This window comes from Podarcis erhardii (assembly GCF_964252035.2).
Source record: "Podarcis erhardii genome assembly, chromosome: 14".
Lineage (NCBI taxonomy): Eukaryota > Metazoa > Chordata > Lepidosauria > Squamata > Lacertidae > Podarcis > Podarcis erhardii.
The window spans coordinates 54,516,189-54,542,230 of NC_138503.1; the positions used below are offsets into that span (position 1 = coordinate 54,516,189).

General features: G+C 50.0%; 2 protein-coding genes across 11 annotated transcripts in view; one reads left to right on the forward strand and one right to left on the reverse strand.

Moving 5' to 3' along the window:
• KATNIP (katanin interacting protein) overlaps positions 1-18,956 on the reverse strand; it is a 32,279-nt gene extending 13,323 nt beyond the window's left edge. For 2 of the 8 annotated variants that reach the window (XM_081839516.1, XM_081839509.1), the window contains exons 1-14: positions 18,811-18,955; positions 17,701-17,777; positions 15,871-16,040; positions 14,753-14,856; positions 13,781-13,915; positions 12,693-12,815; positions 10,956-11,193; positions 10,472-10,612; positions 9,052-9,281; positions 6,253-6,362; positions 5,461-5,533; positions 4,925-5,137; positions 3,087-3,227; positions 292-1,114 (exon numbers count right to left, since the gene is read on the reverse strand). In XM_081839516.1, coding sequence (XP_081695642.1) covers positions 292-1,114; positions 3,087-3,227; positions 4,925-5,137; positions 5,461-5,533; positions 6,253-6,362; positions 9,052-9,281; positions 10,472-10,612; positions 10,956-11,193; positions 12,693-12,815; positions 13,781-13,915; positions 14,753-14,856; positions 15,871-16,040; positions 17,701-17,762 — 2,563 coding nt within the window. In that variant the 5' untranslated portion in view covers positions 17,763-17,777; positions 18,811-18,955. Of the gene's footprint in view, positions 1-291; positions 1,115-3,086; positions 3,228-4,924; positions 5,138-5,460; positions 5,534-6,252; positions 6,363-9,051; positions 9,282-10,471; positions 10,613-10,955; positions 11,194-12,692; positions 12,816-13,780; positions 13,916-14,752; positions 14,857-15,870; positions 16,041-17,700; positions 17,778-18,610; positions 18,630-18,659; positions 18,683-18,810 lie in introns of those variants that run through there. The other 6 variants (XM_081839511.1, XM_081839515.1, XM_081839510.1 and 3 more) reach the window with 6 other exon arrangements.
• Positions 18,957-19,030: 74 nt separating this feature from the next.
• GTF3C1 (general transcription factor IIIC subunit 1) overlaps positions 19,031-26,042 on the forward strand; it is a 38,440-nt gene continuing 31,428 nt past the window's right edge. The window contains exons 1-7 of one of the 3 annotated variants that reach the window (XM_081839470.1): positions 19,031-19,266; positions 20,127-20,336; positions 21,492-21,665; positions 22,412-22,555; positions 24,270-24,366; positions 24,734-24,857; positions 25,607-25,765. In XM_081839470.1, the coding sequence (XP_081695596.1) occupies positions 19,046-19,266; positions 20,127-20,336; positions 21,492-21,665; positions 22,412-22,555; positions 24,270-24,366; positions 24,734-24,857; positions 25,607-25,765 (1,129 nt within the window). In that variant the 5' untranslated portion in view covers positions 19,031-19,045. Of the gene's footprint in view, positions 19,267-20,126; positions 20,337-20,828; positions 20,894-21,491; positions 21,666-22,411; positions 22,556-24,269; positions 24,367-24,733; positions 24,858-25,606; positions 25,770-26,042 lie in introns of those variants that run through there. The other 2 variants (XM_081839471.1, XM_081839472.1) reach the window with 2 other exon arrangements.

Here is a 26,042-nt window from a genome sequence, read left to right on the forward strand (position 1 = left end):
AATTGCGAGGGGAGGGGGATTTCCTTCAGCTGCCAAGGGAGTCACTTCCCACAACTGCCACTCCCGCCTCCACTGCTCACTGTGTGATTATAAACAGCCTCTCCTTCAAAGCATCCCAAGGAGACTGTGCGGGTCAGTTGTGCCCAAGGAAGAAGTTGTGGATGGGGGCACCACCCCACACTTCCCCTTTGTGGCCAGCAGGCAAGTGCTCGCTTGTCTAAGAAGGTCCCCCAGAAAACCAGATGACCCGACCGGACACCTAAGGGAAGCTGGCTGGGGATCAGTTCTTACCTATGTCCAGTGGAGCTTCCTCCTTGAAGATGGCATGGCCAAACTCTTCCCTTCCGTGGCCTCCCAGGCTTCGCCCAGGAAGCAGCAGGTCGGCCGCATAGTTGCACTTGCTGGGCAGGGGGCTCAGGAAGTCCAAGCCGGTGGCCGACTCTTTCCTGGCACCTGCCAGCAGCTTCCCCTCCACAGATTCAAGGTGGGATCTCTCTAGATCATCTGGGCAGGGGTGGGGGCTCCTGTCGCTTGTTCCTAGGCAGCCCCTCCCGATGGTCTCGGCAGGCAGCTGGGCTCGCTGCGATTCAAGCCAGGGAAATGGGTTTTCCTTAGGTGAGCAGACCCGGCTCTTTTCTTTGGCCTGGGAAGCAGGCAAGATGCAGGGCGGTTCTACGCCAGGCAGCTGAGACAGTTTCCTTCCGGAGAGTTTTTCCATTTGTTCACTCAGAGAAAGATCGTCGTCGGAATGAGCGGGCTCCATGGTCTCTGGCGAGAGGGGGCTGTGGACATCCCCCCTGGAAAGTGAGCCAGGTGCTTCTTGGAGATCTTGCTTCAACTTAACCAGGCCAAGAGAGCTGTCCTTTTCCTCGGAGCAATTTCCCCCCAAGGGAGGCTTCAGATTCAACAGCCCCCTGCCTGGCTCGTGGCTCCCGTCTGCCCAGCCCCTTCCTTCCCTCCCCTTCCCAGGAACGGAGCAACTTTCTGGGAGCTCAATGGTGGTGCAGCTGCTGCCATCGGCACCCTCGTTTCCACAGCCCTTTTGCAGTTCACCAGCAAATACAAGGTTTCCATCCACATAGACAATGATGTTTCTTGCTCCAATCTCAAGATCCTGAAAACACACAGAAAAACAAAAGGAGGACCTGGGTCTGGGAGCCAAGCAAAAGTCAGTGGTTTTCATTTCATGCCTTCCCAAAGGAGCCCAATTCATAAGATGTGAAGAGGGACAGGCAGCAGCAAGCGACAAACATATGCGATGCACTTCAGCTCTGGCACATGTGAAGGGGTGCCAGTATCTTCCTCACAATTAAACCTGTAGGCGTTGAGGAATTGGTTGTGTTCAGGCATAACACTAAACCATGGTTTAGTGCATGGGTAGGCAAACAAAGGCCCAGGGCCGGATCCAGCCCAATTGCCTTCTAAATCTGGCCCGCAGGCGGTCCGGGAATCAGCGTGTTTTTACATGAGTAGAATGTGTCCTTTAATTTAAAATGCACCTCTGGGTTATTTGTGGGGCATAGGAATTTGTTTATTCCCCACCCCCCAAACATAGTCTGGCCCCCTGACAAGGTCTGAGGCACAGTGGAGCAGCCCCCTGCTGAAAAAGTTTGCTGACCCTGGTTTAGTGTTACAAGAGCGAGCCTGTGCCAGCCTCAGAGTCATGGGCTCCCACCGGCCTCCAGGTGGGGCTGTGGGGAAGGAAGAGGGAGTTCCCCTTCCACTCTAGATTAGCTGCAGTTTAGCGTGTTGCCCAAGCCATAAAATAAAGCTTATGGATAGAAGTTGGTTTGCTTTAATACATCAAAGTCAGCCCCAGTGTCTGGGTTCAGATAACACACTAAACGGCTGCTAATGTAAAAGGCAAGCAAAAGCTCTGAACTTCTCCACGTGCCACGTCAGAAGTGCAGAGGGAGAATGAGAGCACAAAGTTGCTGCGGCTTGTTCTTGTGATGCTAAAACACAATTCGGTGCAGGGATGATGGGGCACCCGCTGCCCTCTCGATGTTGCTGCATTCCAAATGTCATCAGCCCCAGCTGGCATGGCCGACAGAGGCAGGCAAGCACCTGACCCCCAAGAAGACCAGCAAGCAAAGTGCCCTCCTGCTGCCTATTTCCCAGGGGAAAGGGGGGTTGCTTCTGATCTGCTTTAAAAGCTGTATGAGGCCTCCCTCTTTGCTCTCGGCTTCCCCATTTCCCTTCTATTTGTGCTGCCATATGAGTACTGCCTCTCTGACAGCACAGATGAGAATGAGTCATGGAGGATAAGGCTTAGCTCATCTATAATCCAGAATAGAAAATCCTCTTTCGCTCAGTACCTGGAGCCATTCTGAACAAATCATCCCAGCAGGCTCTCTGAGCAATTCTCACAGCGAATTTCCAGAACCATGAAGCGGCTGCCATCTGCTGTGGGGGGTGGTTTTGGCTGTGCACCACATTTGCCAGCAGCCTTGCGAACGGAGGCTTAGTGTACAACCAAAGACCAGCTGGATCGTCAAGGTTTAGGAGAAAAATATTGAGTATGAGAAGAAACTGAATGGGGCAAAAAGGCTGAAAAAGCGGCCCATTGAGGACTCAGCCTGTGGAGAGATCACAGAACGATGTCTGCCTATTGGGGGAGGGAAAGGAAAACCATGTGCCTAAGAAATGGAGTGTCCTGAGAGGAGGCAGGGCAGGTAGGCTAGAACCCTGACCAGGAGCACTCCATACTGCAACTGTCTGTTGCAGGCCGCACTTGGCGGCGGCAGCAGCAACAATAGCAGCAGCAGCAGCAGCAGCAGCTCCCAAGGGGTTTTTTTTCTACTGCATGATATCCTAGTAACTTCTCTCTTTCTTTCTGATCATGCCCAAAAGCCAATTCAAAATGGAAAAGGACTGTCCAAAACTCTGCAGGCTCTTTTTGTTGTTTGGAAATTCTCACGATGCAGCCTCAAGGGCAAGTCCTGTTTTGAAGGCGTCATCCAAGCATTTCTGCAGCTTAGAATGGAAGCAGTGGCAAAAACAACACCCCTCCCCTCTCTCCAAGGCTAATGGAATAACAGCACATGCCGCACCCCGAGGTGCCCACGACCAAAGCCATCACTTACACTAGGCACAGGGGTGCTGTAATTCCAAATCCTGATCCGGGAGAGACCAAAGTCATCAGACAAGCTGGGATTTCGGACCACGAAGTACAGCTGCACTGGAGGCTGGAAGAGGCACGTCCAGGGGAAGCGCTCTCTGCTGACCTAGGAGACACGGAAGCAAACCCTCGCAGCAGATGGCTGAGAAGGAAGGAGCCCGGCTGCTGCTGCTGCTGCTGCAGCTTGGAGAGCAGAAGGGGAGGCCAGAGGAGGGCAAGAGCCGCATGCCCACCTGCTCCTGGGGGAAGCCAGGCTTGCCTCGGGGAGAGCGAGCGGCAGCCTCCCAGCAGCTCCAGAGAGCCGCTGCCTGGGTCAAACCAGCCGGGGGGGGGGGGGCTTGTTCTAATCAAAGTAAATCAGCTTTGCAGCTTGCCAGGATCCCAACAGGACACCGACTTGCAGATTAGCAGGCGGGACCTTCAAGAGCGACGAGCATTTCTGACCACCTCTCTTCTAGACGGCAAACTTTTCTCAAGCAGACTGAGTTGTCAGGCACAGAACAGTACAGATTTAAATGTTTTTAAAGCCTTAAAGAAATATCTGTGCTTCAAGTGATGAAAGACGCCTGCCTGTTTCTCAGACAAACAGAGGCCTCTTCAACTTGCTTGTCCTTGCCTGCCAGCTCCTTTTGATCCTGCTCCCCCCACCTGCGCACTTTGACCTTCATGGGTAAGAGGGCCCTGGCATGGAATGCAGCAAAGCTGGTGCTACTCGCCCCCCCCCCCCGGCCAGGCCTTAAAGAGCAGCCACAGCCTCACCTATGGAGGCTCATCCTAGCCACTCCTTGCAACAAGCTGAGCAGAGGGAAACAAATGCTAATGTTAACGCTAATGCTAATAATAATAATAATAATAATAATAATAATAATAATAATAAATTATTTGTATCCCGCCCTCCCCGGCCAAAGCTGGGCTCAGAGGGGCTAACAACAAGTAAAAATAGCACAGTGTACATAAAATCACACAGTCAATTAATTAAAAGACATTCTAAAATCAATTCAGAATCAAATTAATGGCAACCATTGGGCTAGAGTTCTATGAGGATTACAGAAGGAGGGAGGGGGTCAGGCTGTGCCTTGGCCAAAGGCCTGGTGGAACAGCTCTGTCTTGCAGGCCCTGCAGAAAGATGTCAAGTCCCGCAGGGCCCTAGTCTCTTGGGACAGGGCGTTCCACCAGATTGGGGCCACGGCCGAAAAAGCCCTGGCTCTAGCCGAGGCCAGCCTTGCCTCCCTGTGGCCCAGGATCTCCAAGATTTTTTTATTTGAAGACCGTAAGGTTCTCTGTGGGACATACTAGGAGAGGCAGTCCCGTATGTACGAGGGTCCTAGGCCGTATAGGGCTTTAAAGGTTAAAACCAGCACTTAAACCCGACTTTGTACTCCACTGGGAGCGAGTACAGTTGGTATAGAACCGGGTGAATGTGATCTCGCAGCGAAGACCCCGTAAGGAGTCTCGCTGCGGCATTCTGCACCTGCTGGAGTTTCTGGGTCAGTCTCAAGGGTAGCCCCACGTAGAGTGAGTTACAATAATCAAGCCTGGAGGTGACCATCGCGTGGATCACAGTCCACCCAGGGGCAAAAAGCAAGGAAGCTGTGCATGAGATCAGAACAAGTCTGGTGTTTCTGAGGAGGGGGCTGAGATAGGCTGCATGGCACACTCTCTGTCCTGAGGAGTTGAACCAGGAGAACCCCCGGAGGCAGGTGCTGTTTGAAACCCCCCACAGGGCATTTGCTGAAGTGGAAGAGGGGCAATGCACCACCCTGGAAAGGGAGGTGAGCCCTGGATCCTGCAGGCAGAGCCTACCTTGGAGTTCCTGTTGACCAGGCAGCCCAGCTCTCCTGGCATGTCGGCGTGCCGGATGTCCACGTCGTGAGGAGACACAAACACTTTGGCGTGGTGCAGATCAAAGAACTCCACTTCCGTCAGGCCCACCCTGGTGACGCTGCCCCAGTTGGAGAGAATCTCCACAGTGATGTAGATGGCATCCCGGACCTCCCTCTCCAATTCCAGCTGGCCCTAGGAGGGTGAAAACTGAGCGGCCGCTACCACAGACGCTGATGCCCCAAGGGGAGCAGCAGGAAGGCGAGGGCAAAGGGCCTTGCCACATGGCTCCTCTGCCCTATGCCATGCCCAGAGCAAATCAGGCAGCCATGCCAAGGGATCTGTTCTTGAGCTTGCCATCCCAAGCCTGGCATGGCTCGTCTGCCTAGAGCTTCTGGGGCCTTCATCCCACCTGAGGCCATTTCGCTTCCACTACTGATTTCTACAGGGCCTGGGGAAGAGGATGACTCAATGGCACAGCTGTGGCTTCCGCCACTCATAAAAGCCTCCTTCCCTACCAGCACTGGGGAGCTGCGGCAGGAAGACTGGCTCTCAATCTCTTGCAGCACTTTCAGAAGCTTCTTCTGTTGCCTGAAATAGGGAGCAGAACAGTCACAGGCCGGACTCTGGCAGGAAGTCCCGAGACGGACAACTGAAGGCCCAACTCAGCTCCTGCCCTGATCGCTGCACAGACTGACCCTTCTGGCAAAGACCTGGACCACCTGGAGAATGAGCTGCAGCTCTGCTGACTCTTGAGCGTGGGCATGATCTGGGCTACCTTGCCAAAGATTGGAAATGCTCTCAAGAGTTAGCAAACTGGCCTGAAACTCCAGGTCTGTTCCAGGATAATTTTTGTTTAGGAGCAGATAGGAATGTGTCCCTCTCGGGTATGACAGCATGTTCCCCACTTGCAGGCATTCTGGCCCAGACACTTCCATGTGCAACCATCGCCAGTGTGCTGAGCCCAGTCCCCAGACACCCCTCTCTTGCCAGGCATTGGGGGAGAGGAGCCAATGGCCCCAGCACCTCACCTCCAACCTCAGAATTGGCCCCACAATGGACTGCAACGTCTGCCCGCCCCACTGGTCTACACATCCTGGATGAGGCCCTCACAATGGCACCAATGCCATCACCTCGTGAGCCAGGGCTTCTTCAACATGGACAGGATGATAAGGGAACCCAGCAGAGACAGGGGAAGGCATGGGGATCCACTTGGACCTGGTTGCTTACTTGCACATACCAAACCCCCTCCTCCTGTTTGGCTCCGAATTGCCCCTGGAAAAGGATTCAAAATAAACCCACACAGCCACCTGTTTCCTAGGTGTCCAATCCTCTCCATGGCCGTGGAGACGACGCTTCCCTCCTGCAGCTTTTGAGGAGGCTCATTTGTTGTGGACGCAGGTGGCAAAGGCGACGGCAGCTGCGAGAGGGGGAAAGGCAAACACAACAGGTCACGGGGTTGCCAACACCCCCTCTGGGAGCTCCAGAACAAGCTTAGGCCGAAGCATCTAGGACGACAACCTGGCCATGCATTTCCAGGGCACTCTGGTAACCAAAGGTAAGGCAGTCACTTGGCAGTCACATGTGCCCCACTGTTGATCTTTAGAGGGCTCAGGGGGACACTCCCTTCATGTACGGATCACCCAGGAGCCTGGCAGTCGAAATGTGGCGCTTCCTCCCTCTTGTGGGCTGCCTGAGGTTAAGGACAATGGGGCCCTCCCTCCCTCCCAAGACAGCAGACAGGAGCCAGCTGGATGGGCGCTGAACCCTTCTTCAACAATGGCAACAGGACAGCAGCTCTCCACCACACTGGAGGGCAGAGACTAGCTCAAGGATAGAAGGGCAAACTCCCTCCTGCAACACTGCTCTCTGCCACCCAGCAACTGCAACCTCAGGCAACTGCTTCACTGCACCTGCTGGTGGGGCTGGCCCTGAAGAGAACTCCAGATGGTTAAAGGACACCTGGCTGCCAGGTGGTTCCTCCTCCACCACCATGGGATCTGCCCTATATCTTGATTTCAGTTGTCTCTACACTAGGGTTGCCATACGTCCAGATTTTCCTGGACATTTATTTTTCTTCTTTTTTCTGTTCTCTTTTTTCATTTTTTTGTTTGTTTCCTTTTCTCTTTCTCTGTTTTTGTTTTCATTTAGTTTATTTTATCTTATTGTATTATGGAAAAAACTTTAATAAAATCTTTTTTTAAAAAAGGGAAAGAAGAAGAAATACTCAAAGAGAAGAGAGTCCAAGATGGATGGGAGTTTCTTAAAGATGAAATACTGAAGGCACAAAGGCAGACAATCACAGGAACAAAGAAAAGTGAGAGGCACGTTTTACAGAGGAGTTGAGATGTAAGAAGGGAATGTATAAGAAAGGGAAGAAAGGGGAAACCGCAAAGGAGGAGTGTAGACAAGCAGCCAAGAATGAGCTCATCAAATGTCTGCAGATGTTACCAAACAGACAATGCCACAGAAGACAGAATCTGAACTCAAAATGACCTTAACAGATTGGAGAACTGGGCGCAAGTCAACAAAATGAATGTCAATAGGGACCAATGTCAGGTTCTGCACTTAGGCAGGAAGAACCAGATGCACAAATAAAAGATGGGGACACCTGGATTACTAGCAGTACATGTGAAAAGGGTCTAGGGGTCTTGGTGGACCAAAAGCTCAACATGAGTCCACAGTGTGGTGCAGCAGCAAAAGAAGCTGATGCAATTCTAGGCTGCATCAATAGAAGGCTGGTGCCCAGATCAAGGGGAGTCACAGTCCCACTCTCTTCTGCCTTGGTCAGACCACACCTGGAGTACTGTGTCCAGTTCTGGGGACCATAATTTAAGAAGGAAGTTGACCAGCTGGAAGGTGTGCAGAGGAGGGCAACTAAAATGACCAAGGGTCTGGGAACCAAGCCTTATGAGGAGTGCTTGAAGGAAGCTGGGTGTGTTTAGCCTGGAAAAAGAGGAGGCTGAGAGGAGATATGATTGCAATCTTCAAATATCTCAAGGGCTGTAATATGGAAGATGGAGCAAACTTGTTTCCTGCTGCTCTGGAGGGCTGGACTCGAACCCACGGATTCAAGTTGCAAGAAAGGAGATTCTGACTAAACATCAGAAAAACTTCCTGGCAGTAAGAGCTGCTTGACTGTGGAAGGGTCTCCCTTGGGAGGTGGTGGCCTCTCCTTCCTGGGAAGTTTTTAAGCAGAGGTTGGATGGCCATCTGTCATGGATGCTTTAGCTGAGAGTCCTGCATTGCAGGGGGTTGGACCCTTGGGGTCTTTTCCTGCTCTACAATTCTACGATTCTATGATCCCGCCCTCTCTGCTTGCGCTTTTGGGGGGGAGCAAAGTTTGTGTTCCTTTTGGTTCTTCTCATTTGGACAAGACTTCCGTCTCTGAGGGCTTCTTTACCTCTGCCTGTTAACCATGCTGGCCTCCTCTTGGCCCTAGAGCTGCCTTTCCTGATCTGCACTACACGCTCCAGTTGAGCTTCTAGACAACTCCCAAGCAATTCCAGTGATTTGGCCCTCTTGACTCTGCCTTTTTAGCAGCCTCCTCATTTTGGGGGAGTTTTGCCCTCTTTTGAAATCAAGTGTGACTCCGTGGCAGCGGCTGGCAACAGGCAGGCAGAGACAGCGCAAGGAAGCAGGAGGCTTCCCAAATCACCGCCACTTTAGCACATCTGCTGGTAGAAGCAAATGCATTTCATGCCCAGCGGCATTGCTCTAAATTTACCTCCTATTCCCATGCAGTGGATGAAGCCACTTTTGACTGTTCAAACTTTCACTTTTGATATACTATTTTGCCTCTCCTGTCCCCCAGCCCAAGGAACTGCCCCTCTTGTTTTCCAAACAACCCCTTCCTTTTGCTAAGTCACAGAGGGAACCATTGGCGCCCCCCCCCCCAGCTGACTACATTTGGGATCAGGCAGCAGGAGGAGCCCGCTCTCCATTGCCATGAAAGCACCAGTCGTATAAACTCTTCCAGGGCTGCCCTCAGCAGCTGGGAAGGGGTTTACAGTCCTCAGCGTGGCACTGGCAGCTTATCTGCCAGCAGAGAAAGCTTGCAATGGGCAGGGCGAGGGTGGGGTGGGTGTACACAGGGAGCGCCAACTCGCTTGGTGGGGAGAGAGACGGCTTCTGCTACTGACCTCAGTAGAAGCGGCTGGCTCCAGCTCAGCCCTCAGGGGCCCAGCCTGCAGCTGCCTGCAGAGAAGCTCCTTCTGGAGGGTCTCGTTTTCTGCCTGCACCGCCTTCAGGACCACAGAAGCCGAGAGCACAGGGTCTTTTTTCTCACACACGTTCTTCCGGGTGGCTGAGAGAGGCCTTTCGGATCGGCTGATTGGCCCTGGTGCCCAAAAGAAGCAGAAAAGACTTTGACCATTTTCTCAAAGCGCAAGTGAGTCCTGCCCCAGGCTAAGGCTGAAAGGGCTCCTGTGCCACAGGATAGGAAATGCCCAGAGGAGGAAGAGGGGGCATGTCTTGTATGTGATGCACAGCAAGGAAACCCAGGGCTCTCCTATGCACCACCCAGGGCAGGATATGGACCCTTCTCCCTGGCACAAGCCTCCAGCCCCACAAGGATGCCAGAGAGGCCAAAGCAGCTACCGCCCAGCTCCTGCCATTTCCCCTAAACTAACAATCTGCTGGGTGCAAGGATGTGACTCCAGACATAGAGCAAAGAGCTGAAGTGGGCTCCACTCAGGTCAGAGCAGCAGAGGGAGAAAAGGGCAGTCAGGGCCCTGTGCCATTTCCGCCAAATGGGGAGGAAAACCTGCCAAGGAAGAGGCAGAGAAGCCATGAAGGAAGAGACAGCAGCTCAGGGGAAGCAGAAAAACCAGCATGGAGGAGGAGGAAGGCAGGGCAGCTTGAGAAGGTAAGAATTCAGCCGAAAAGGAGGGACACAGCAAAGAGGGAAGAAAGTAAACAGAGTAGCCTTTTGAGGAGCTTGCAAGCTGTAGAGAGAGGTGGAGTCAAGAGGCATTTCTCTGATGACAGGGCTGCTGGGGCATATTTGAAAGCTGAGCTCTTTGAGAAAGAGAAAGGCAGAAAGAGCCGGAGAAACACGTGCAGCCAAGAAACCTGTGAAAGGCTATTTGTGGAGAACAATCTGAAGTCAGATTTGATGGCGACTTCTAAGGGCTGGTGGCTGCTTTGCAAGCCAGTCTTCCCAAACATTGGCGTGCTCTTGGGGGTTCTACATCCGTGCCGTGCAATGCTTGAAAATGCTACGCCACAAGAGAAAGAGGTCAGTCGACTGCCAAGAGGCATGCCCAAGTCACACTCCCTTTCCTCTCTTCTCTCTGCAAGGAAGGCTTTGTGTGCCTCACTAATGAGATCCCAACGGGCTCCCCAGCGAGATGGTGATACATGACAACGAGAGCATGAATGCAAGCAAGCAGCACACCCAGCTGGCCCTTGCGAGGCAACAGGACCTGCCTGTGGTCCCTTTTCATCCTCACGGCAGGCCCCTCCTGGAGCCTCTGCATCCCCTCGATCCTTTAGGCACTGCAATGAAACAATTGCCATCTCCCTTACTGGAGGGGGTCTGTTCCTGATCCTCCTGGTGCAGGCACCCAGCGGAGAGCGGCCGAGCCACTTGGCTACCAGGCTTGGTGGGGACGTAGGTCTCAGCGCTGCCCTTCCTTTTTGCAGAGAGGCTCCGCTCCTTCTTCATGTCTACGGAAAGACAAACAGAAGTGATGCCCAGGCTGGCTTCCTTGAGGAAAGGCAGCATGTGCTCATGGGGAGTGGAAGAGGCAAAGGCAATCAGGCACTCCCCAAGGTACAGGGGAGGCCACTGCTTCTCAGACGCTGCCTATTTTGGTACCATGAGAGAGTGGGAGTGGTGGAAAACAAGGCTAATGCCAGCACCTCACCTTCCACCAGCACATCCACAGTCAAACAAGACAAGACACAAAAAGGGAAAGGGAGATTGGCAGAATTCTCTACAAGCAACACAAAATACACTCTCTCTTTCCTCTCTTGTCCAAGGCAGGCAGTCCACCCCCTCTGGACTTACTTTGGCAGTTGGGCTTGAATTCCAGCACAAGGAGAGAGGTGGGCGCAGCTGCTGCTGGGGAGTCTCCTGCGTTGCTGAGGAGAAGCCCAGTGCCCTCTCCAGAAGACTCAAGGGGCTCCTCTGCCTCCGAGGCCCCCGCAGGCACGTCCTCCTCCACAGAGTCAGAGGTCTCCCCTTCTGAGCAATCTTCCTCCATCCTCTTCTGATTCACGCTGAACTCCAAGTTCTGCCGGAGTTCCTGCCACAAAATTCCAGAGAGACAGGTTGAAAATCTCACAATAAAAAAAGGATCCAAATCAAGGCTGCTACCTGGCATCCATTTACCTTGCAGAAAACCTCAGTAAACTCAATGTGACTCTGCTCTGGGTTGACGTATGTAAGATTCTGCTATAAATCCCCTTGCGTATCCAACATGCTGCGACAATGAAGAGGTGCAGGGTGAATCAAAGTCTGGCCATCAGGAGGCAGCGGCTGTTGCTGGGAGCTGTTAGCTCTATGCAGGTCCCAGGAACACCCAGAATCACAGCTAGGAGAACTCAGATGAGTCACCCAGCCAAAAGAAAGCACAGTTTGCACAATGAAGCTCAAATCCTCAGTTCTCTGCACCCCTTGTTCTACCAGAGCTTGTTTATTTCTTCCTCACCCCTTTTTCCTTGTGTATTTTGTTGTTTAGACTCAGCCTTAGAGGACTGTCTTACCAGTGATCATTGCAAAGTCACTCTGGGAGACTTTTTGACTGAACAAGAGGGATGAGTCTTGCCAAGCCCTGGACTGTGTGTGACCCGACACAGAGTCCTCAGAGGAAGATCCAAGCACCCGACAGGTCGAGGACCCTGAGCAGCAGGCAGGGCCCCCTGGACCTGAGGATCGCCCTGAGAGGCCCTTCAGATTGACATCTAACCAAAAAAAACCTAGAACCACCAGAGGAGGTGGAGCCACCCCACAGGGCATCAGGACCAAAAGCTTCAGGTCCAGTTCAAAGAGCACTGGCATGTGTGCGCTTCTGGATGCAGGGTCTTTGGTCTCCTTGTGAGGTGGGTGTCTACTCATGATTAAGCAATCCCCAATATTCCTTCACAGCCAGCAGCTGCGCTCAATGTGTGGTCTAGGAGGTCAAGGTACATAAGGCCTTCCTCTTAAGTCTTCCAGTTTCGGGAAACAATGCAGAGTGCTGACCCCTTGTTGCTTACAGCTTGAGTCTAGTCTGCCTTGCTGTGCCTTGCCTGGCCTCCCTGGGGTATTATTGACCTTGGACTCTTTCTGGACCTTGACTCCAGATCAGGTCTGGACCTAGACTGATGCTCTGCGCTTTGCCTTGGTTTGAATGGACTGTGCTGCATGAGCAATCCTGTCCTTGTTGGAGAGTACTCTGATGAAGGTTTCTATACCTGGGACCCCTCCCTGCCACAGCCATTGAGGGTATCCTTTGGAGAATGACACAGATAAAAAGGCTGTCAATAAATAGGAGAGCATGCAGATGAGGGAGACCATGACTGCAACCCTAAACACGTTTACGAAGCCATAAGCCTGATGGAACACTTGCAGTAAACAGACCTAGGTTGTGCAGTAAGAGAAAAACCAAAGGCTATTGAGGGAGAAAGACCCCTCTCTCAAGGAGGGGCTGTCATTGTCAGGGCGGGGGCACCTATGAAGAGCTCCTGCCCAAGTCCAGCAGAGCTTTTGATTCCTCTCGTCAGGGTTCTGGAGATGCTGCCCACCAGGCAAACCCAAGGCTACCTTCATGTCCTCCATGCTGAGAAGCAACTGTTCCTTTTCAGCATAATTGCTCATACTTTGTTCTGCCCTTGGAACGGAGAGGATATAGCCAGTGGGGATTGTGCTTTCTGGAGATTTGAGACTCTGGAAACAGACAGAGAAGTAGCAGTAAATAAACTTCCTGATGCTTCTCTGCTTATGAGAGGCAAATTGCCAAGAGCAAACCCTGGGGATGCTGCCAACATCCACCAGACTTCATTTCCGACACTCTGCAGGGCAAGGTAAGCATCTTGGAGGTAGTTTCTGTCAGGGAGAAAAAACACCACACTTGCAAAAACTGATGAGAGGGGAGAAAGTTAGAGGTACAACATCTTGTGCAAGCTTGGTGTTCTTCACAGAGCACCAGCAAATGATACAGGTTCCCTGCGACATGTTCCTTCTCCCATAGCTGCAACCTGAAACCTGTACAGCATCTGACAGGCCTCCTTGGAATGTCTGCTGCTTCTTTCCACATTCCACTGAGAGACACTGATCATCCAGCTTTTTCCCTCCTCCACCACTCTTGCTTTGTTTGCCATCAAATCTGACAAAGAGGAGAACTTTTAAGCTTGCGCGCTATTTTGACATTCTGGTGAGCCTAATGCAGCTACTGCCCTAATATGGATTTTTTACAGTTACCTTAAATATTGTTTAAAGTTGCAGACCACAGTTTAGCACAAATTAAAAACAAATCAGCCCAAAGGTAAAGCAGTGGATCTTCATGACACATGCAACAGCTGGTGTTGCTGCTCATGAATGCAAGACCCTCAATGGATTCATAAGTTTTGCTGGAGACATCACCTTCCTGTGAAAGACCCAAGAAGAAATATTTGAAAACGCTAAAATTCCTTGGCTGGGTGGCTAGTTTGAGTCTGTGCATATGTACACACAACTGCAAATGTGTGTGTGTGTGTGTGTGTGTGTGTGTGGCGTGAACTTAAGAAGAAACAAGGCACAAAAATCAACGTAAGACCCTCTTCTTGGAAGGGAGAACTGCTTCCTGGTCTTAGTGCCAGAGTTTCACCTTCGATAATAAAAGATGCTTTTCGCAAAATGGTGGAGGCACATACCTGGCGAGCGTCATCCTGTTCACAGTCACTTGAATGCGAGCTTAGGCTTTCATAAGGTTCAAAATCCTCAGAGTACTCTGAAGGAGGAGAGACATGGAGTCTGGATCCACTTTCTGTTTTGATCTGCACTGCTTTCTGGAAAATGGAAAACCCCATTGTGTGTGTTAAGTTTGACTCTTTTCAGGAATAAACAGGAATCTGCTACTGCCTTCACGCTGGCAAGTATCCATTGTAATCCCACCAGCTATTATTTGGCTGATGTTCTGTGCCTGCCCTCGCATCCTCTGGGCTCTGGAATGGCCTTAATCCAGTCTAATGGCCACCATTGTTTTCACACTTTCTCTTGCATGCTTTCGGCCCTACATTAACAAGAGGAATCCCCTAAGCGGGATCGAACCAACAGGCTAGAAGGCTTGATGTGAAGAAGAAGAAGAAGAAGAAGAAGAAGAAGAAGAAGAAGATATGATATCCCGCTTTATCACTACCCTAAGGAGTCCCAAAGCAGCTAACATTCTCCTTTCCCTTCCTCCCCCACAACAAACACTCTGTGAGGTGAGTGAGGCTGAGAGACTTCAGAGAAGTGTGACTGGCCCAAGGTCACCCAGTAGCTGCATGTGGAGGAGCGGAGACGCTAACACAGTTCACCAGATTACGAGTCCACCGCTCTTAACTACTACACCACACTGGCTCTCAATGTGAACCTGCAATGTAGGGCTAATGTGGTGCAATGGTTAGGTTGAGCATCAGTCTTGGACTAGGCTACAAACTCAGTGCCCAGCTCTACACTTCCCAAGTTAAACTGTCATTTTCCATCTTCATCCTCCAGGGACATTTGTTCCAAATGGGACACTCCTTGGCTCCTGCTGGCTTTTCCCCTCACCCCAGTGATGTTTAAAAGCTGCTCTGCCTCTTTTCCCAACCAGACTCTGGGGCCATCGAGGAGCAAAGTGTGTGCACCCTCCTCCTCCCTACCTGGAGCCACCCTCGGCGCTGGATTTTACTTGGTGCACTTTGCGTGCTCCTCCCTTGTAGGTTGTTGTCGTCGTCGTCTTGTAACAGGGCTCTTGAACTAGAACCTGAAAGGAAATTTGGAGCAGAGTCTTGGAACAAGGAGGGTTCAAAGGCCGTCAGGTGCCATTCCTTGCCCTGAGGCAAGGCTTTCAACACACAAACTCTCCTACAGATTATCGTGTGCCCTAAGCACAGAGAGGAACACAGTTCCAAATGTGGGAAAGACTCACACCATGAGGTTACTGGGACTAGCTGCTCTGTCAGCTCTTGAGCTGCAGGGCAGGTGTATCCTCAGCTGTACTGAAGGGTCCTAGAATTTAGAAATTGTAGGGGGGAGGGGCCCGTCAGGCAAGGGCTGCCCATCTTGCATGCAGCAGCAGTGTTTTGGCTGCTTCCTTCCTCTCCCAAAATGCCTTCTGTGTCGGCTGACTAGGGAGCAGCGCTGGTAATGGCAGGCATGGGACACCAGGCAGTGAGCCTGGCAGTTTATGCCCCTTTCTCACTATATGCTTCACCACATACACACATCACAGCTTTCATTAGCTGTAGAAGGACCTGAGAATGGGGACTAAAAGGGGCAGAGATGATGCTGTAGCATCTTGGAGGCGTTAAAATCACTTGAAGAGAGTTATTGTAGATGAAATGGGAGGGTGGGGTCAACTAGAACAAAATGCCTTTCCTGAGCTGGTTTCTATTCGAGGCTCTGAACATGGCAGAAAGCCTGTGTGCCCAAACAGAGAAATCAACCCTTCAGTGGCACAATGCAAGGCAGATGGAATCCGCTTTTGACTGGGTGATTTACTAAAAAGCTAGAGATTCCCTAAAGTCCACCAATGTGTGTCAAATTCACAAATAAGGTGGTATGATCAGGAGAACCTCTTAAGAGCTGGGGGATGACTTCTGTGTTGAGCCTTCACTCTTGCTATAGACCCTTCACTCTTGCCCCAAGTTTTCTTCATTTAAGGATTCTCAAGGCCAACAGATACGAGGTGGCACACTGGAAAATGACCACCAGCTTACTTTCTGCCTACTCCTGGTTCAATGGTGTTTCAATATAGTTATGTCACGAAGGAACTCACAGTTTCCCCTTGCTGTTCGTGTGCCACTTCTGAAAAAGTTCTGAGGGTTGACTTTCTTTCGGTGGTTGGTTAGTTCTGAGTTCGCTCCGTTCACATACAGAATAAACCCTTGTTCCAGCTGCTCCAGCTTAATCTGCATAGGGTCCTTTCTTCTGAGCTCTTTCAATATCCTAAAATATGCAGCACACCAATTTTCTGATTTGAGGGTTCTCCAAGGATCACGTTCTCTCTACAGAAAATGCTACCGTGACGACTTCTGTGGTGAGGCAGAAGTCTCCACAAAGCCATGATGGAGATCCTCCTACAAATAGCTGAGGAATACCATCAAAATTTATCCAAATTTGGGGGAGCACTGAGTGAGAGAAGTAGTCTGCTGAAACCTGCCTCTGCCTCTGCTCAGAGTGCAGGGTCTGCTAGATTTAAGGACAATATAGAACCATCTTGCCCTGGAAGAAGGAGTTGTTCCTGGGGATCCCCAAGATGGACTGTTGAGTTCACTAAGCTACTGCTTGCTTTTCTACAAACCTGTTGTTTATTGATACAGTGGTGCCTCGCAAGACGAAATTAATCCGTTCCATGAGGCTCTTCATATAGCGGTTTTTTCGTCTTGCAAAGCAAGCCCATTGACAGTTTAGCGGATTAGCGCTATTAGCGGCTATTAGCGGCTTAGCGGCTTTTAGCGGATCAGCTGATAAGCGGCTTATCAGCGGATCAGCTGATAAGCGGCTTAGCGGCTTAGGAAAAGGGGGGGGAACCCGCAGGAACTCGCAAGACATTTTCGCCTTGCAAAGCAAGCCCATAGGGAAATTCGTTTTGCGAAGCGCCTCCAAAACGGAAAACCCTTTCGTCTAGCGGGTTTTCCGTCTTGCGAGGCGTTCGTCTTGCGGGGCACCACTGTATTTTAAATCCATAAGCTGGTTTTCTGCCTTAAAAAATGCTACCCAAGAGGCACCTCCAAGTTCACATCCTTGTCTGCAGTCTGTTTGTGTAGAGGATTCTTGCAGGAAGATCTAAGAAGGAAGACCTTTATGGTCTGAGCCAGATTCTTTCCTGACAGGATTCATTCATTCATTCATACATTTCTAGTAAAAACTACTTGTCTTAAGCTGACATCAAGAATGTTTGAATAAAGAAATCCTGCCAGGAAAGAAGAGGTTGCCTGCCTAAGGTGCTGCTTTCTACCCAGGCCTTTGGCCATTAAACAATCTACAGCCTTTTAAAAGTGTGGAGACTATTACTATGGTTTTTGTTTTCTTGTTTTTCATTATGCCATGTTACATAGGCTTTTAATGTTGCACACTGCCCTGGGATCTTTGGATAAAGGGTTATATAAGAATTGAATGAATGAGTGAATGTCCCATTCACAAGAGGCAGTCAAGCAATGCTTCTCCAGCAGATCTCAAAGAATAGGTGTGAATATATGAAGAAAGAAGGTCTTCAGACAGGCTGCTCCCATGTTGTTTAGGGCTTCATACCCTTGCAGTAACACCTTAAATTTGGGCTGGTAGCATATTGGCCATTAGTGCAAATTCTCTTGGAGTCAATACCTAGAACAGGATGACTAGGATGTCTTCGTCCAGGAATGACCACGGCTGTCATATCAAAGCTGCTAAAAGCCAGAGAGGCCCTAAGCCTCTAGCAGCAAAGATGGCTCAAGCGCAAGCCCATTCAGAGCAGGCAACTGGCCCATCACCCACAAAGCCTCTGACTTGTCAGGATTCATTGGCCCTTGCCCAGCCTCCTGCCATATCGGAGGAGGCAGCAGGCTGCAGACCTAGCCAGGGCCCCCAAAATCTGTTCTCCTGACCTGCCGGTCATTCTTCAGCCTACCTGTTTCTATGCTGAAGAAATACTATATGTTGATCATGTTTCTCATCAAAGTCAGTCACCATGTCCTTTGGTTAAGCCTGAAAAACAGAAACAAAGCAACATTTTTGCAGGTGCCCTGGGCAGTGTTTATAAAGCTGTCCACATTGGAGGCCACCACTCTATCCCCTTTGGAGTAAATTCCAGTTTAATTTGGCTCCAGATAAAGCAATTCCTTCCAACTGTCCTGAATAATAACCCAACATTCAGCTTCACTGGCTGGCACATGTTGCCCTGCAAATCCAACGCCTGACATTCTGCCTCGACTGCCTAAGTAGCTGGTGCCCACATGCTGGTTGTGTTCTTGTTTGGGGGGAAGCAGGGAGTCTGCTGCAGGGGCGATGCCTGGGTTTGGGGGTGCCCATGGTGGTGCTCCTTCAAGCTACTGGTGAACTAATAATAAGTCAACATAATAATGAAAATGAAAATCATATAACTAAAAGAGCATCTCCAACCCCCATTGTTCAGTCTGGACCCTGAGGTCCAGATCCAAGGGCCTTCTGGTGGTTCCTTTACTGTGAGAAGTGAGGTTACAGGGAACCAGGCAGAGGGCCTTCTCGGTGGGGGCGCCCGCCCTGTGGAATGACATCCCATCAGATGTCAAGGAAATAAACAACTATCAGACTTTTAGAAGACATCTGAAGGCAGCCCTGTTTAGGGAAGCTTTTAATGTCTGATGTTTTATCGTGTGTGTTTTTTAAAAATATTTTTTATTAGTTTTACAAATAATTACATTGCGTAACATCATATCCTCTTATTAAATCTCTTTGGTGCAACTGAGCCTAAGGACTCCCCTCCCGCCCGCCTAATGGTTTACAAACTTAAATTTTGCATCACTGCATTTCACCTTTTCCTATTCTTGATATATCATTACCTAAAGTTATTACATTACTCATCCTGAATAGGTAGTAATTTCATCTTACAAATCTTTTTTATCGTGTTTTTAATATTTTGTTGGGAGCCGCCCAGAGTATAAATCAATTATTCTGATGATGATGATGATGATGATGATGATGAATTACGAGCAGTCCCTGCAGGCCGCCTGGCTCCTCCCCCCGCCCGCCCCCCCCCCGCCCCGTCGCCCCGCACTCGCCGGACCCTCCCGGGGGCGCCGCGGCCCTGGCAGGCGCGGCGGGGCTCACTCCATCTTCCTCCTCCTCCTCCTCTTCTTCCTCTTCCTCGCCGGGCTGCCCGGCGCCGCTGTTGGGCCGTTGCCATGGAGACCCCGCGGGAAGCGGCGCTGGGCGGGGCGGGCGCGTCATTTCCGGCGCGCCGGAAGGAGGGCGGGCGGGCGGGGGGGCGAGGCGCCATGGAGGCGCTGTGGGCCGCGCTGGGCGAGGTGGCGCTGGAGGGCCTGGACGGCGTGACCCCCGGGGCCCTCTGGGAGCGCCTGGCCGGCCGCGTGCCCCCCTTCCCGCTGCCGCTCGAGCCCGACGCCCGGCAGCTCCTCTGGGCCTCCCTCGCCGCGCACGCGCAGCTCCGCTTCTACCTGCTCCCGCAGCCCCGGCCGCCGCTCCACCTCTACGACCGGTGAGCCGGGAGGGGCCCCCAGGGGTCAGCTAGTCCAGCCCCCCGCAGGAGCAGCGGAGCCTCCCGGGAAGGAGAGCCCGCTCCGCCGAGGGGATATCTCCCCCCCCAGGGCTCGGGTGTCATTCACGTTTCTAGTCCTGGGGAGGCTCCGCCAAGATATGGGGAAAGGAGTTTGAGAGAAGACTGGCGGTATCCTGGTGCCCCCAATGCTCCAGTTCTCGAAGAAAAAAAAGCTTCCAGTACTATGTACCATTGAGTTCCTCAAGAAAAAAACCACTGGATGCACATTTCCAAAATATAAGATTAAAAAAAATAAAAACAAAACCCACATACAGCAACAGTGTTTTGTGTTGTGTAGGCTCCTATGATGTAAGTCTTGGGCCCCGCCTGCTAGCCTTCTCCCTCAAATATCACTGGTTTGCTCCTTTTGATATATAGGGTGCCTACATTCTGCATGTGCAAATGGCTTTAGATATCTATTAGGTCCATCAATTATCATATAGCATATCTTCAACAGAAAAAAGCGACAATTTGTTGTTGACAAAGGACAGCTGGATATATAAAGGGCCCCATTGCCTTCAGGGCCGCATCAAACCTAAATCCGGCCCTGCCATCAGGCTTGGGATGTGCTGTGTACAGTTCTGGTCACCTCCCCTCAAAAAGGATATTATAGAAACTTCAGAAAAGGGCAATGAAAATGAGACAAGGACATGATGGAGCGGCTCCCCTACGAGGAAAGGTTTCAACATCTTTGTTTAGAGGAAATGAGGGGAGCTTCTTTAAAACAAAAAACACTCGCTGCAAATCTTGGGCAGACAGGCTGGGGTTGAGAAGAGCTAATTCTCTTCTTCTCATTTTAGGTATGAAGAAATTGATCTTGAAACAGGAATACTGGAGACCAAGAGAGATCCTGTTCCTTTAGATGACATTTATCCTGTGCACATGATTTTGGATCACCCTGAAGGCATTCAGGGTTCGTGCCAGTATTTTAAAGAGAGGCTGGATATTACTGACCTGGTCAGAACAAAAGACCTACGGCCCCTTTGCACATATACAGAAGCTTATGAGAAGTGAGTAAGCGTTTGCTGGTTGCTTTTGCTCCCGGCTCTCTGTTGGTGGGGCAGAGTTCTGCAGAGTGGGCAAGTGGAGCAGGACTGTTGAATTTATTCTGTTGCAGAACTGTCCACGGAGTCAAAAGGAGAATTGTATAGCTTTGTCATAAGGTAGAAAGAAAAGTGTATTTTCCAGTAAAAGTTTGAATGCCGGTGTCAAGCATACCTGGAACAAGATGAAGGAGTGTGACAATGTCACTATCATTAAGACTTGGTGGATGTGGGTGGGCAGGTGTCATTCTCAATTGACACATCAGTGTGAAAGCTTATTCCTGGAGGACAAAAGAAGGGTGGAATACCACATGTCTGCACCATTTACGCAGGCTAGCTAAGTGGAGATGGGACGAAGGGAAATTAAGAGGTGCCTTTATGGGAATGTGCTAAAACAAGGGCCACCAAATGAGGTGGTTAACCTGTGGCCTTCCAGATGCTGTTGGTGTCCAACGCCTGTCAGCCCCAGTCATCATGGTTAGGAATCGTCATTCCAGTCCAGCAACATCACAGCAGGGGCACAGGTTAGCCGCCTGTGCTTTGGGCTAATAACCAACAAGCCTGCTCCTTCCAAGTTTATCCTGTTAAAAAAAAGCTGCAAGAGAAGAAGTACCTTTCCCTGCTTGTCACTTCTGTGGTTCTGTTACTAACTGCGATACTCATCTTGGGAAGAAGGAAATGTGGGAATCTAGTAATTGTCAGCTGTTCCTCTGCTTGCTTGGAAGTAATTAGTGAAGGTGTAAGTGGAAGTTCCTTCAGCCTCTTGCTACTGAGAGGTGATTGGGTTTGCTACGTGGTGCTTGCTTAAAGTGGCTCTTGAGCCCACCGGCACTCCAGATTCATGGGAGTTTTGGTCAGCTTTGCAGTGTCTTTTCAGGAATAGGGAGATCTGGACAAGAAAGCCTATTGTTTGGGTGGGGTCGTGAGTTGAAATGTGCCCACGTTGCTTTGCGTATTCCAGCCCTACGTATGCAGTCTGAGCAGCCGCTACTAGACACAAAATGATCCCAAGAAATAAAATGCTGCATAGCTTGATGGCAATGCTGCTGTGGCACAGAAAGTGGGTGATTCATTGGGGAATGGGGGAAATTACCTTCCTTGCCATGTCTTACTGCTTTGCAGGTGGGGAGAGAAGCTGGTGATCGTTGCCTCTCAGATGCTGCGCCACAGAACGCTAATAGGATGGGAAGGGGATCCAGACTTAAAACTTCCCGACTTCTCCTACTGCATTTTGGAGCGCTTGGGGCGTGCCCGATGGCAGGGAGAGCTGCAAAGAGACCTCAGTGCAGCTTTCAAGTAAGTGCCCGGGTTGCGGCCTGTTGCAGTAACTCATTCTGGCTCCAGCTGTGGCGCTTCACTGGCAGAAGTGCTAGCATGTGGGCAGACGTCCGCCTCTGGTTTGGAGAAGATACCTTGTCCCATGGGCTGGCATAAGAGGATAGGATTGCCTTGGTTTGTTTTGCAGCAGTATTCTGGAATGTCCAAGTTAGGCTGGAGCCTGTCTCTTGTGGAGCTGCTATGATGATAGACAAGCCTCACCCCCAAATCACTGTGGACACGCCACAACCCTGAGCTGTATCCAGAGCCCGCCCTTTCAAAACATCACAGGCCTGGCAAATGCTAGCTGATTGCTTGGGGGATGCATTCTTTAGCCCATCTTATCCCAACTTTAATTTTAAGCAGGCTTAACGTAGTGTAACGTAGTGCCTTGCATGCTCTGGTCCATGGGGTCATGAAGAGTCGGACACGACTAAACGACAAAACAACAAACGTAGTTTAAGCACTTGCATGGTTCCCTGGAAGATGCAGGTTCTGGCCCTGTTATTGTTGGTCTACACTCTACTGCAAACTCTGGCCCTCCAGATGTTTGGGACTACAATTCCCATCATCCCTAGCTAACCAATGGTCAGGGATGATGGGAATCGTAGTCCCAAACATTTGGAGGGCCAGAGCTTGCCTATGCCTGGTCTACAGGGTTAGCTTTTGTCTCCTTTCACCTTCTGTGGCGTGCTTAATTTTCATAAAATCCTTTCTCATCCTAGGGTGGATTCCGGGAAGCTTCATTACCACCGACGAGTCCTGGACAGAAATGGGCTCATCACCATGCAGTCCCACGTGATCAGGCTGCCAACGGGGGCCCAGCAGCACTCCATTCTCCTGCTCCTGACCCACTTTCATATTGACAGGTGTGTGTTGCAGGGAGGTCAAGGAAGCAGTGCTGGGGGGCGTATTTTAATTGCTTCCTCCTACGCTCTTCCCCTGATCTATATGCACCCCTCCACCTTCACAGGAAAGACAAATCAGTACCTGAGTCCCCACCACCACCCTGGCTAATCACAGCTTGGGAGAGTGACTTAGGTGGGGGAGGAGGAAATGGCTGAAAATCCTTCATTGCTGCTCTCCTGATCAAATTATTACTTTATTTAAAAAGTTTTTAGGCTATTTTTGGGACAGAGTGGCCTCCTAAAGCCATTTATAGCCATGTGCAAATAGAAACCCATAAAATCCAACAGCAAAACGGGTTAACCAATTAAAATCCACCCCAATAACATTCAAGCCAGGATACCAGCAGAATATCCCATCTAGTTTTAAATAACAGCATGTGATAACCTATATCCGGAACTCCCTAGTGTGGCACCAAGACACCCTCAGGCACCCCAGTCATAGGCCACTTTGCTTGTTTTTGGTATCACCTGGAGAACATGATTCATTGCGGAGGCACAGGAAGGGAAACGTGATACTTTCTCTGAAGCCATTTTGCATTTTCCCCAAAATTGCAAGTGTTCACAGTTCCTGTCAAAAGAGATTTGACTCTGAAATGCATAAAGGAAAATAAACATCTTCCAGCGAGTACTGGAGCTTGTCTCCTCTCTGACTGGGGCAGTTTTGTTGTAGGCCAGAGGAAGGAGAGAGTCTGGCCTTGGTATCCAATCTAGCTGAGCCCACAGGATGAAGCCTCTTTGATCTTGTGAGGGCAGCAGCAATGGTGACTCTGTCTTCTTCAGGGTGGATTTGATTTAAATCAAATCTGTTTAAATCACTAGTCAGTAAGACTTGATTAAATATTTTTTTTTTTACAGAAAGACTCATTCTTGCTGGTATAATCTTAATCTTAATATTTACAACCAGATAAAGGTTTCATTTTTGGAATAATAAATTTTCAGAGTAGTTTTTACAGTTCTATCAAAAATTACTGATTTGGCTATACTATTAGAAATACATAGACAGATAAATATGAAATTATTGTGAGGTTATAAAAGTTAACTGTTTATATTTGGACAACTTTTCTGCTGTACTTTATTGGAAGGAGAAAAATAATCGTTTCCTTAATAATAATTTAAACAATTAATTTAACTAAAACTATAACATTATAGCATATGTATCCATGTTTGTTAACTGGTTAAACGGGTTTGTTTGTTTTTTAAAAAAAACTTAGACTGAGTTTTAGCACAAATGAAAAACTGAAAACAAATCCTTATTTCCTGTTGAATAGCCTTTGGACTATAATGTAACTTAAACAGAAAACTATCTTTAGAAAGATTTTTCCTCCAAAAGCATTTAATTATAAAAATACGATTTAAATAAAAAAAAACCACCCTGCTCTATGCTCTTCCATATGTCAAGCAAGATTTCTGCCCCCAACCTGCACTTCCTCCTGCCTGCCCCCTAGTCTTGCCCACGTCCCACCGGAGCACCACTTACCCATCCAAAAATCCAATATTATTTTTTTTAAAACCATTGATTTTTATCCACCCTGGTCTGCTTCTTCCTAGGGGTGGTCAGAGCTTTCCTTGTGCCACTCACACCTGGCGCCCCACCCAAGGGGCGGGCATCCCCTGGCTACAGGTGTGAGGAGGCATTGGTGCCGCCTGCTTACGGTTGCCTCTCTTGGGGTTTTAGGAGGAGCAAATACGATATCCTCATGGAGAAGCTGTCCACTATGCTGAGCAAGCGACCTGGTCATATGGAGACGCTGGCGAGCATAAGGGAGGAATTGGTGAGCACCTGGCTGTTCTTCCATGTGCTTGAAACCCGTCTGCATGCATCTGAGCAGATGGTGCCTGTTTTGCCGGAGTCTTTCTGATGGAGAGGAGCTTCTCAGGTGGTTTTCTTCCCCAGAGCCACGGGGGCATTTGGGGGTGCCGACCCATGAAGGCCCCGTCTGCCCTGCTGTGTTTCGCCTCCAGCGAGAGCCAAGCAGAAATGTGTCTATTCTCTCTGTGGGCCTTTGGAGCAGCCCTTGTTTTCTCCCGCTTGGGGGCTTGGCATGAGGCTTATGGGGGAAACAAGCTTACCTGCCATTCTGTCCTGAAGTCAGTTGTGGTCAGCCCTAAAACTGATTCTCTCTCATTGCACAACGACAGGGTCTCTGTGAGAAAACGTTTAAGCGTCTCTACCAGTATATGCTGAATGCCGGCTTTGGAAAGATTGTGACCGTGCCGTTACAAGACGTTCACCCTGATGGAGGTCCCTTCAAGACCAAGAAGGGTAAGAGGGCACTTCACAGCTTCTGGAAGGGATCAGGCTGCCTTGGCACTGCCACCCTTGCGCAGAAGAGTAGCCTTGTAAGTCGCTTTGGGGAGCTTGGGACAAGATAAAGCGATTAACAAATTTAATTTTTTTATTATTATTTCTGCTGTTGTTCTCCTGCTTCCAAGTGAAGAGGGAGGGCCCTGTGAAAGCTCTTGCCCCCACAGTACTTCTCTCTAGATCAGGGATGGGGAACTTTCAACCCTCCAGATATTGCTGGACTCCATCTCCCATCAGCCCCAGCCACCAGGGCCAATGGATATGGGAGTTAGTCCAAGAACAGATGTTTCCTGTCCCTGCTTTGTATGCAGGGGGCTGAACGCTCTGTTTTAAAACTGGGGGTGGAATGAGGCCTTTTTTAGGCATATCACCCCCATATGCACAATTTCTTGAGATTCTTTTATTTACTGTTTATTTGTTAATTTTATTTATTTGCTTAATTTCTATCTCATCTTTCCTCCCAAAGGAGAAAAATTTGGGGGAAAAGAAAGGTAATAAGTAATAGAAAGTAAGATTAGCAAAAGGATACAATTAAAAATAAAATACTTGAAAACAGTTGTGTATCCTGACAGCTGCATCTGCATTTCATGCTAGTTCTGTTTGATTTGTTTGTGCTTCCCTGGAGCTGCCAGTTTTCTGCCTTGCTAAGTCTCCTTTTGTGTTTTGACAAACTGGTGGGGGGGGTATGCTTGTTCATTCGCTCCCAGGAACTGACGTGATGGTTCGCTGCCTGAAGCTAGTGAAGGGGTTTCGGAAGAAGGTGGATGATTACCATGACGACGACGAAGAAGAAATGATCACCAAAGCCGTGCAGCCTGTGGACATTGTCTACGAGAAGGATATGCTGACTCAAGCGTATGAGCTAAGTAGGTAAATGGCTCAGGCCCCAAACATCTCAGGTGCTGGGGTCAGTAGAGGGGGCATCTTGGCAGTTCCTTCACCCTCAGAAGTTTGGGGGCGGTGGCCCGAGAGAGAGCCTTACCTGTGGTGGCCCCTGATCTGTGGAACTCCCCACAGAAGTGTGCCTGCCACCTTCATTAGACAGCTTTCAGCGAATGCTGAAGGCACACTCTTTACCCTGGCCTTTGACACTTAAGGTGTATGTTTTTAGGATCCGCCTTACCCTTCTGCCCATCTGAACGC